General features: G+C 36.1%; 1 protein-coding gene across 3 annotated transcripts in view; it reads right to left on the bottom strand.

Annotated features, from left to right (window-relative positions):
• The window catches only part of EVI5L (ecotropic viral integration site 5 like), a 51,477-nt gene that overhangs the window by 38,296 nt on the left and 394 nt on the right, over positions 1 to 12,787 (bottom strand). For all 3 annotated transcript variants that reach the window (XM_034407066.3, XM_034407057.3, XM_034407050.3), the window contains exon 2: positions 1,335 to 1,561. In XM_034407066.3, the coding sequence (XP_034262957.1) occupies positions 1,335 to 1,516 (182 nt within the window). In that variant the 5' untranslated portion in view covers positions 1,517 to 1,561. The remainder of the gene's footprint in view (positions 1 to 1,334; positions 1,562 to 12,787) is intronic.

Raw genomic sequence — 12,787 nt, forward strand, 5'->3', positions numbered from 1 at the left:
CACAGGGCTTAGTTCTCCCTGTTCCTATTCATCATTTACATGAAGCCACTAAGTGAAATTATCTATTGCCATGGGGTGAAGTATCCTCGGAATTTATGCTTTGCAGTTATATATCTCTGGTGCAGGCTATACAAGTGTTTGTTTATTTATTTATTTATTTATTTATTTATTTATTTATTTATTTATTTATTTATTTATTTATTTATTTATTATTTATTTATTTATTTATTTATTTATTTATTTACACAAATTTATATGCCGCCCTTCTCCCTAAGGACTCAGGGCGGTGAACACAGGTTAAAAACATACAATAATAAAAGAAAACATAATTAAAATCAATTTAAAAACAGCGACAATAAATAATAAAACCCAAGGAATCAGAATCAACCCATTTGTAGAAACAGCCAAGTCTTTAGATCTCGATGGAAGGAGCGGAGGTCAGGCGCCGTCCGAAGCTCGGTGGGTAACTCATTCCAGAGGGCAGGAGTGCCCACAGAGAATGCTCTACCCCTCTACAAGTGTTGCCATAAGATCTATTTAGTATTTCTACTTTTTTTTTTTATTGAAAAAGTTTTACAAATACATTTTCACCCCAATTTCCCCCCCTAACCCTCCCCTCCCCCCAGGACTTCCACAAGATATAATCCAAATCAAGGCCACATTTTATAAAACTTGAACCCCTCCACCCCCTGTATATTATTCAAATCTTCACAAGATTCAGTTATTCTATCCCTGTATAATACATTCAGTTAAAAGCTATCTGATATTTCCTAGTTTGATATTTATTCTGCACATAATCTATCCACTTTTTCCACTCCCATACATAAGTCTCTTGTGTCCAATCTTTTAGATATGCTGAAATCTTCGCCATCTCTGCAAAATTAGCCATCTTCAAAGTCCATTCTTCAATAGTGGGCATAGCTTCATTTTTCCAATATTGACCTATCAACAATCTCACTGCTGTTACCATATACAATATCAATTTTGTTTCACCCACTGAAAAACCCTTAACTATACACAGTAAAAACAATTGAGGAGAAAATTGAATTTTTTTCTTTAAAACATTTTGCATAACCCACCAAATTTTTATCCAAAAAGCCTTTGCTTTCTTGCATGTCCACCATATATGATAATATGTAGCATCTAAGCAATCACATCTCCAACATTAGTATTTGTACATTAATGCTTCAAGAAATACTGTATTTAAACTGTTGTGTTTACAGGAGCCATCTGGTAAAACTGGAATGTTTGACAAATATTTAAACATCAAACTATTTACATCCTCTGGCTTTCAATTAGTATCAGAGCAGTACTGGACCTTCAGAATGTCCTACCTGTTTTGTTCTTCCAACTTGGCTAAGAGCTCCAACTCATCTGGGCTCAGGTTCTCAGAATCGGAAGTAGGGGAACATGCAGGCATAGAGTTGACAGAAGAAAGTGCTTCATGGGAAGAAGAGTCAGGGCTGACGGCTGGACTTGCCATCTCCAGCAATTTGAGAGTAACAGGAATGTTCATTTAGAAAGTATTTGGAGACAGTGATCAGGAAAGTTAAGGAATAACCTGTAAAAGACAACATAGTACTTAAAACAGCAGTGGTTTTCTCCCTTCTTTATAATTGATGCCAAAATAAGATGTTCACAAGATTGGAACATAATTGTTCTAGTTCAAGACTAAATTGCTACTACAGACCAAATAAGAAACAGTATAACAGATAACCAAGGGTTCTTTCTTTCTACATTTATTTTGTGAAGAAGCATTTCTTTTCAGATAATCATTTGGATTTTCCCAATAATCCTTAGGAACATTTGACTGCAAAAATTGTAAAATATTCAGAGGATGTGAATTGCTTTTCCAAAGACAAGCCACTATAATTTGAATGTAAGTCACAAATTTTATCCTTACCAAACACTCAGGACAGGTCATTGTATTTTACAGCAGAATTAATATTATGAATATTCTAAAGCCTTCTTCAAAAAACCATCCACATAGTTACACTTTCTGCTTGTAGCATTAAACTAAAAAAATAACACAAGTAAAAACTGGTTTCTCTTAGAGAGTAACTAAATCAATATAATTCATACTACCATAGATTAATATAATTAATTTGAAAAATTATACAAAAACTACGGGAGCAATTTGGAGGTGCTGCTGCTGCTTGGAACTAAGACAGCTAAGGGACCACATCATAAATGTAGATTACATTTCTCTTTCACAGCTCTGTTTCATTCTCTGACTTTAATCAGACTGAAAAAAACTTCTATTGTGGAGTTTTGATGTAGAATGCTTGTTAAGAAGTCTGCCAAGCACTAATTTGTGGAACCATTTCTCCCAGATGGTTTCTGCTCACCCTACCAGATAGGGCAGACTAGATATCGTCCAGATCCCACTGGTGAAGCAGTGTCACCTGGTGGACCCCAGGAAGCATGCCTTCTCTGTCAGGGTGCCTTCCTCATGGACCAGCCTCCTAATTCACAGTGAATCTTCATGATCTAAAGGTTGCATGGGGCTGGTCTCCCAGTCATAACTCATACTTAAGTGGTCAGTAGAGGGGGTGTGCATAAGTGCACTAATGTGCCTATCGTCCCTGTCATTGTATTTTTATTCTTTTATTCTTGTTCTCGTTTGTGTTTGACAAATTCTAATAAATAAATAAATAGATGTTACTAGATAATTTTTGGGCGGGGAGTACAAGAACAGATAAAAAGTGTTGAGGTCAAACAGAAAACTGATTAAACTTTAAGAGAAAGGCAATTATAAACCTAGACAAGACCTATCAGGTATTCTAAATGCAACCAAAATCAGACTATTTAAAGCAATTGTTTTCAGTGTAATAATGTATTGCCTTAAATATCTGATATTGAGAAACAAGCAAGAGAAAAAAGGTATCTCTTAACTATGCATTTGGCGATAACTATTAAAAGTATCATGGACTACAAGAATCAACAGGTCCTGGAGGAAATAAAAATTGCCCCCTTGAGACAATGATCAGCAAGGAGAAACTCACATATATGGGGCATGTGATGCAAAAAGATAATGGACTAGAAAAAAATAATTACACTTGGCAGGATTGATGGAAGAAGGGAAAAGATTACAAACATGATAGATGGAGAAGATTGGAAGATTTACCAATTGTTGCTAGGCTGAGATGGTAAATTTTTGTCTATGCAAACAGATGGTGGCCCATGATTCAATAGCATCTAACAACTAACTAAATGGATTTATAGAGAATTACTGAAAGGCTACTATTACCATCTCCTTGTACCCTTTAAGGCAGTGATGGATAACCTTTTTGCCATCACATACCAGGAGGGAGGAGGGGTCGCGCGTGCGCACACATGCCCACACCCATAATTCTATGTGCCCCACCCCTGTGCATGCAACCCCCCTCCCGCTCATCCCGCTCCTGGCACGCGATGGCCCTGTAGTCCCGTTTTTCTCTCTTACCTGGCTCCAGAGCCTTTCTAGCAGTCTGGGGAGAGCGAAAACGGCCTTCCCTACCCCCGCGGAGGTCCTCCACAGGTCAGAAACAGCCCGTTTGCCAACTTCCGGTGAGACCGGAAGGCCCGTTTTTTGCTGTCCCCAGCCTCCAGAGCCTCTCTAGAAGTCTGGGGAGGGCAAAAACGGCGTTCCCCACCACCCCTCGAGGCCCTCTGGAGGCAGGAGACAGCCTGTTCCTCTACTTCTGGTGAGCCAAGAAGGCCCGAAAATCAGTTGGCGCGCACTGGAGCTGAGCTCACGTGCCCACTGATATGGCTACGTGTGCCACCTGTGGCACGCATGCTATAGGTTCATCATCACGCTCTTAAGGCATCATCCAAGAGAACTGTTTCAAGTGGCTGAGCATATTGGAACTGGAAATATATAAATAAAATAAATAATAATAAAATTATATATATTTGTGTGTGTGATATGTTATATTACAACATTGTACATATAACATATCACACACACAAATATACACACATAATGTACACACATTGTGTACAATATGTACAGAGAGCTTATGCACCAGAGACAAATTCCTTGTGTGTCCAATAACACTTGGCCAATGAACATAGTATTGTATTATATTGTATTTCTATTTCTATTCTATACTTTTCACAATATCAAAAGAAATATCTAGAGTACCACCAAATCAGGATTTTGGTGATCAGCTACAGTTGCTGCAATCTATAAACAGAACAAAATGCTTGAATCAATACATTTCATAGTTTATAATCTCAATATACAATCTGTTTTATCTGACTTTAGGTACCAAAAAGGGATTGGCAGGGGGATTCAGGAAAACATAAATTTCCTGTATCATTATGCTAGGTGTTTTGAGACAGGCAGTAATTAAATCTCCTTTGGAAAAAAACCATTGTGGCTCCCAAACTGAGAACTGTTGTCCTGTGATTCATATTGCTTTTGAGTACAGATTTCTGAATGTTAACAACTTGAGATATACTCTTGCCAGTACAGAGATATAGGTAAAATTGCTATGGTCTGGAGGAAAAGCTGAAAACATAAAAAATATATGTGACACTAGACTAGAGAATTGTTTATTGGTTTGTTATTTTTAATGTTTATTAGTTTACATTGTTCTTTATGATTTCTTCCTTTGTAATTATACAATGAATAGATATATAGTGAAATTTTGCATTACTAAACTCAGTTAATTGTGGTACAAGGCAAACGCTTGAGGAAAAATTTCAAATAATTTTAAAATATAGAGTCAATAGTTTTACTGAGTCTGCTAAACCGCTGTATAGTTTATAGGATCTCATTAATCTGCCTTTCTGCAGTACTTACACTTTTATAAGGTATGTCAGATCAACCTAATTCCACCCTCCTGTCTTATTTTGTTCTGTTTTTACTATAAAGAATGTTTAGGGGCAAAGGGACAGGGTACAAATCATGTAAATAAAAGTCAAATGAAGGACAGTGACAACTGAGAAATGCAGTTAATTTTTGACAGACTGTAGCAAAAAGACAAAAAACAAAGCTCCTTGGTTAAATCTATCATTTTCCTCCAGTGAATTGGCAAATGCAGTTTCAAACCCTTTTAGTTTCAGAAGTACGTCTTACCCTAGAACCTTGTACCTCTTAATCACCCAGTTTGGCCTGCATTATGATAGTTTTAAGAAATTAGAGCAGGGGTGTCAAACTCAATTTCATTGAGGGTTGCATCAGAGTTGTGTTTGACCGCGGGGGGCCGAGGTGGGCATGGCCAGTTCAACATCATTCATGTCGGGTGTGCCTGTGGTGGTCCGAGCGCTTTGCCAGCGAAAATGGGCTCCTGAGATCCATTTTTGCCTGCGACAGCCTCCTGTAACCTCTGCCAGTGAAAACGGAGCTTGGGAGAGCCATCCGCACCCTTCGTGAGCTCCATTTTTGCTGGCAGAGGCACTGTGGGCCGGCCCTTCACTGTTTCGAGGGTGGCTCCACTGGTCAAATCTAATCACCCCGCAAGCCGAATCCGGCCCCTGGGCCTTGAGTTTGACACCTCTGAATTAGAAGCACGGGTTTAATTAGACAAAGCTATGGGATAGGATGATATATCCCTGTAGAACTTTTCAAAATTAATATTCACTGATGGGCACAAATTTTAGCAGCCCTTTTTTTTTGCCATTGATTCCCTGCTGTAATTTCAAGAGACTCACAATTATAATTCCCAGTTCCCGTGTATAATAACGGTTTCTGTGAAGACTTTAGCAATGATCATTCCATTAATCTGCTGCATGTAACCAGCAAACTACATTCAATAAATGTTTGTTTTGCAATTGGCTAGGGGGTCTAAGAAAAACCCATGAACACACTAGTGTTACAACTGGCAAGTCTAAAACTGACCACTGCCTAAATTTCAACAGCTGGCAGAAAAATACTGTGGCAACCTTTATGGTGCCCTTCATGCTGCCTTTATTGATCTTGAATTTGTCTTTGAGTGTATCCCAAATGACAGACTTTGGAAGAAGCTAGAAATTTCAGTCCTAGATTAAAAGCTTTATTTTCAGATATGAAAACTACATAAAAACAGTTTTGTCAAGGTCGGTTGAAATGCCCAAGGACATTTGACACAAAACATCTCTGAAAATAAGTGAAAGATTTCTTTATTATAAAGTCTTTTTTCCCCCTAGAAGTAACAATCTTACAAAGCAGATTATCTGATTGACTTATGCTGATATATTGTCCATAAGGTCTAACCCCCTTAGCTCTGTTTGATCAACATCACTCCAGGCATACGATTTTCTTGGAATCAAAATCAAAGGTTGCAGCCTTTTTCATTTCTTATGGCATCTGTTACATATACAAAAGTCAAAGACTTTATAACACATGTCCGCAGGATACTGATAAACAATTACATTAGCAGAACTCTTGTGCAATCAGAAATTCAACTAAAATTTTCATCCCATCCTATTTTTAATGATTTGTTCTCAAGGCACCAAAGTGACTTTTCTTTAATCTGTTTGAATGTCTTACCCTCTGCAATTATGCAAGGTAAATTTGATAGCGTCCTATGAGACATGTCCATGTTTTTCTTGATCTGCTAATGGTGTGTGTACTATGCAAGGACTCCCATATTTACTCACAACACCTCTTTCTAACGAAATACACATGTAGAAACTTTTTATGTTAATTATCTTAGATTTAAGGTGACAAATCTGTCTGTGAAACTTGGATATTAGGTCACAAATAATGTTAGAGATGCTACACAAGTATGCATCTATGTTTAGATTTAACTTCATGATTGTCTATTTTCCAACTCCTTTCTCTTTTTCCATTTCAAAGCTTACTCTTATACCTTTAAGCACTCTTTTTATCTTCTATATATTTGATTGAATTTAGTTAACTGAATCCACATTTTAATGTTAATAATGCGTAAGTCTTAATTTAATGTAATTTATAATCTAGAGAGCTAGTTTAGTCTAGTAATTAAGGCTAGAAACCAGGAGATTGAGTTCTAGTCCTGCCTTAAGCATGAAAACTGGCAGGGTGACCTTAGGCCAGTCACTTTCACTCAGCCTATGACATCAGTCTTGGGCAACAATCCTGTACAACCAATGAATGAATGAATATTCGGTTGATCCCCTCCAAAACAAACCCTGCACTTGAAAAAAAGAAAAAGAAAAAAATGATCGGCTGACAGATCAAATGCCAAAAAAACTTACCATTGTTCCAATATATATAAACCTGACTATAAGGGCTCTATTTTGGAACATTTTGTTCAAGGGCCTCTTTGTGTTAAAACCAAGAAATGTATATATTTATCTCTCTATACGTGCCTTAGTGACCTTTATTCAAGAAATCTACCTATTCAGTTTTAATACGGTTTCATTTCACAATAGTTGTTCCCAGTTTGTAGATTTTGAGCCATAAAATGTGGACTAGAAAACAATATTTTTAAAACACCAACAAACTATCTGTAGCCATTTTATTACTGCTGACAAAACCTTGAATTTCTCTCTAAAATTCTTTTGATACAATCACTTCCAGAAGACAAAAATCAGTACATACCACTGACATTCTTTCACATTAGAAGAGTGTTATAAACTAGCCATTAGAGTCAGATGTTTATATTCCTTAAAACTGTCTCCTAGACAGAGAGGTTCTTTTCTATTACATCAAGGAAGTAAAAAGTAAAGTATGTGAGGGCGGGTGCTCTTAGAAGCATTTGTATACTTAATTTTTGTGTATTATTAATCCTAGAACAGAGTCTGATCATATTTCATTAGAGGAATAAGGAAAAATATCCTTATCAGGCTTTTACTACATTTCCTTTTATATATTTCAATCTTTAATATACATCTACATTTTCTTGGAGCATCCAGGAGAAACCAGAACGGGCTTGTTGGCTCCCAAACAATAAAATCATTTGTAGCCAGACAAGAAGTCTGACTAATAGAGAAAAATTTCATTAACATTAGTCAATCCTTTCTGATCTAATGATGACACAACAAAACTGTTTGCTGTTTGTCACGGTATTTGTGTGAAATCCAGAAAGTAAAATTTACAAAGCAAATCCAAGATCCAATAGTTTGCTCAACCGTACTGCTCAATTAAGAGCAAGTCCAGTGAAAAAACACAGGATGAAAAAGTAATAGTATGAAGGGGCTAGGATTGAGAAAGACAAATTTCATATGCATAAGATCTCATCCTCTTATAACCCTGTCTTCAGCAGACTTCAGTGAAGCACTTGAGAATCATAAACAAGGTCTACAATATTACACAATGGATTCTGAATGTGGGTTTTGAGCCTGTGGGTTTGGTTTTTGTTTTGCCATTATTAAGCAATTAGAACATGTGGGAATTTGCTTTGCCTTTTATGTTCCAATTAAGCATAATTTAAATAATAGTATTAAACAATATTAATTTTGTTGTAATAGACTACATAATCATACCCCAAAGCTGTAATATTAGTTATTTTATAAGAGAAGGCACTCCAATTCAAATATTAATACTATTTAATTATAAATAGTCATATAACAATTATGACTATGGTGGACCACCAAATAAAACATTTCTCTAAAAATTATTGAAAAGCAAGAATTTTCTTCTTAATTCATAAAGACTACGAAGCCAGCTGGGTGACTTTGGGCCAGTCACTCTCTCTCAGTCCAACCTACCTCAAAGTGTTGTTTCTATAGGGAAACAAGATGCAGGAGTGCTTACTATGTTCACTACGTTGGGCTATATATAAAAAGGTGGGATAAAGACCTAATAATAATATAGAGATGAACTGGAACCAATTTCTACTTAGCTGATGAGACTTCAGACAAGTAACAGAAAACATGAACGACAATATAGGAAGCATATGACCAATACTGGAAATAAAACCTCACATTTTATATTGTGGTATTTGAAATTTTTTTTTCTAAAATGCTTGTTTACCAGAGACAAATCATACATCATAAAAGATCTCTGATCCCATTTCCAGTTCAACTTGAGCCATGATTCTAAAACTCAGTAATAAACAGTAATAATATTTAATTTAAATATTAAATTTTAAGTATATCTGAAGACAGATTCCAAGTAATCATTCACTCTTAGCTTTCTAACCTCTGCTATAATTCATCAATGTTAGAAGAGACTAGAAAGCAATGTTTTTTTACAGCAGCAGTTCTCAAATTTGGTGCATGGACTATTGGGAAACCATGAATGATCCTCAAAGAGGTTATGAACGAGACACAAAACAATAGCAAGAAAACAAAACCATTCATTATTTCTCCAATTTCTTTCCTATTACTTTGAAAAACATATTTGGGGAAATTTTGTATTTATATCTAATTAAATTATTAAGGCAGTATATTCTATACTTTGTTTTACTCCAAAATATAGAATATACTAGATCAGGGCTATCAAACTCCAGCCCCTCGGCTGGATGCATCACGCGCCAGCTATGTCCACACCCAGTTTAGGAAAGGGGGAAAAAGTCCCAATACTTCACGTTACGACATCGTGACGATGCGAGTTTGACACCCCTGTACTAGATATATAATTATTACTGCCATGTTATGATGTCTTAAACTCTTTCTTGTTGATAAAAGTTAAAAAAAAGTACCCGGCCATTAAGAACATTTGTTACTCAATCAAGTCAATGTGAATGAAGTAAAACTGTAAATTTTTCAAAAGTTCACTGATTTTTTTAATGCCCAACAAATATCATATTTAACTTATGAGCACTTGATATTAAGGTGACAAGGAACCTTAATTTATTTACAATTTATTTACATTTTAACATAAATTGTGCATATAAATTTATTTATATTTTCCTGAAGATGTGTGTGTCCACAACTTTCATTAGATACTCAGAAGGATTGTGAACACAGAAAGATTAAGAAACTCTGGTTTACATCATAACTAGCTCAGATATAAGACAATTCTACCATTTAAAAAAATCAAGCTAAGGATTTCTAAATAAAATAGAGCTGAAGAAGAAAGACATCCTGATCTAGGATTGTTTTCAATAATCATCCACTATATTGGTAGCCATCTGTCCAAGATTTTTACAGATAGTTAACCATGTCCAACAACCAGAATTACAATTCTTTTCAATAGTTGTTTTTTCAGTGTATGCCACTGAACAAAAGTCTATACCCATGAATAGATTAATTCTTCTTTCTTTTGACAGACATTGCTTGGAAACAATTCCCCTTTGTTTAAGCTAAAACATTGGGCTTCAACTAGCTAAAATCAAATGTCTATTAATATTAGAAAGATTTCCACTGGTCCTTGATGGTATATAGGCTACCCCAATGTTCAATTTCTGTTAAAAAGTTTAAGTATCCTTCAGTTTACACTCAACTTCTGTAACTCTTTGGGCATGATTATGCTTTTAATGTAAGAGTGGTTTGCTCTTTTCAAGTTCAGTTTACAACTTGTTTATGATTTTCCATCTAAAGCTACAAATCTATATTCAATAGATCTGGTTGTGGATAAAGAATCTCTGAGGAATGAACTAGTACAAGAACAAGATAATCCACAACCAAATGATGCTGTAACCATCCTATTTTTTCAGCCAGGCAGGCTGCTTGAATCTTTATATAAAGATTGAATAGAAGATATTACAATTTAACATTTCCAAAACCAATTGCTAGTATTTAGATACAATGTAATAGGTTTCATTTTTATATGTATCTCTATTTAAATGAATATTCATATATTAGACCATGCATGTACAACACCATTTATTTCAATTGAGGTTGAACTTTTTTATAAATTAACTTAAGATATATTACCAATCGTCTTCACTTAGCAAAACATGAAATAGCATGGTTTATAAACACTGCTTTCAACCATTACAAAATGCAGAGGTCATCATAACATACTATGGTTAAAAATGGCCAGACGTAGTACTTCAGTGTTTGGACAAATGCTTAACTGTAAATTAGCCATGTTGTCACTTGTAGCAAGAAACAGCAAGAACTAACAACAGTAAAATATAAGGTAGAATTATTTTATGCTTAAATTTGGTCCTCTTGTGCTATTATTATTATTCCCAAATGAAACTCTCCAGAATCAAAGGCATACTCAACAATAAAATGTGGTTACAGTTTGACATATTACAGATGTTTTGTGAACAGTCTTATGTCAAACCAAGAGAAACATTGAGCCTTCATCTCTGGGTTTTTTAAAAAACTTCTTAGCCTATTACATATCCAATTCAAGTATTTAACCAGGCCAATCCTTTCGCCAACCAAGTTCAATAACATACCGCCAATTCCTGAACCCAATTTCTAACCATCCTTTAAAAAGATTCAATCATACTTTTTCAAACTATGATTTCTCCTTTGAAAAGAAATAATTATAGCAAATAAACTTCTCTGTATTGATCATTTTGCACAAATTATTGACCTTAACACTAAAGTCAAATATGTGTGGTAATCTTTCAACAAAAAGCAGTTGGTAACATGTTGTGCAAAAGTTGTATCAAGAGAACAAATGTCAGAAGTTTTTACAAAAGTAAAAACAATCTGAATATTAACAATTAGACAATGTAAGCATCTACTTTGGGTGTTCAACAATTAGACCATGAAAAAATGTACCTAAAATTAGTGTTCGTAAAATCTTTGAGACTGAATTTAATAGAAAGTCTAAACCTTACCCACATGAACCCAATAATATTTCCTAAAAGTTTTCAAGAATAAAATCTTAATAAGTAAAGAAGATAGGTTTTAACTATTCTTAGGAGAGAATAGATTCCTCTGTCCACTTATTTCAAAGGAAAACAAAATGAATTAAAATAGAAATACTAAATATAAAGGAATTGTAAATGCCAATTGCATTGTTGTCCAAAGTATATCAGTGACAGTAGGAGGGAGAACATTTTAGGTTTTAAAAAAAAAAAGGTTCTAAATGCAACTGAACCTGTGTGGATCCACACAGGTCATTCATGGAGGAATGTAAAAAACCTTCATGTTAGATCCAAACAAAGGTTATTTAGAGACCAATGGCATATCTATCCCAAGCAAGATATGAGCATAATAGCACCTTTTTGCTTATGCTTCCTAACAAGTGGTATTGAAGGACCTAGTCTTTCCAATATTAGAGATAACATCTTAGTATGTTATCTCTAATATTGGAAAGACTAGGTCCTTTTCCAGCAAACCTCAGATCAATAGGGCCCACCTTATCCACCTCCAACGTTTTCTTAGCCCCAAACAATGTTCGTTTAGAAAAGAGCTTTCATGATATATGCACGAAGTAACTGAACATGGTGGAGGAGCAACACAGTTTACATTCAGAGTGCTTGATGATTATCATAATTACTGACCTAACTAGCGGGGGTAAAAAAAGGCTCTCATTCCCGAGTTGGCGGAGAGCAGGAAATGAGAAATCTCTCCTTTTAGGGGTGGTCGATGCGGTCCCCCCCTTTTTTTTTGAGGACTAGGGGAATTACTGGGTTCAGTAGAGCATGGCTTGCTTGTCCTCCTTCGGAGTGAGAAAATGATACACTGGGAGAAAAGCCTGGCTTTTTCCCACCCCCCACCCCACGGAAAACTCCCAAGCAAGGCGTGGAAAGCTGCAGAGGAAATCGGGAGGTCCCAATCCGGGCAGGCCAAGTACCCCCCACCCCATCTCGGAGACAAACGGAGGCCTTACCCTCGGAGGCATGGAAGGAGGGCGAGAGTGAAGGGGCAGGAGGAGAAGCGGCTCCCCCGAAGGAGGTTTTCTCCACGGGGAGAGAAGGGATGGAGAGCAAACGGCGGCTGAAGGAGGAAAGCCTTTCGCCCCCTTTGCAGCAAGGGATTCATTCCTCTGCAGCTACTCAGCCAGCAGAAGCGTGGGGGGGGGGGGATGGAGGGGAAA

The sequence above is a fragment of the Pantherophis guttatus genome, chromosome 2 (assembly GCF_059756535.1).
Source record: "Pantherophis guttatus breed Tessera chromosome 2, ASM5975653v1, whole genome shotgun sequence".
In the NCBI taxonomy this organism is placed as follows: Eukaryota; Metazoa; Chordata; class Lepidosauria; order Squamata; family Colubridae; genus Pantherophis; species Pantherophis guttatus.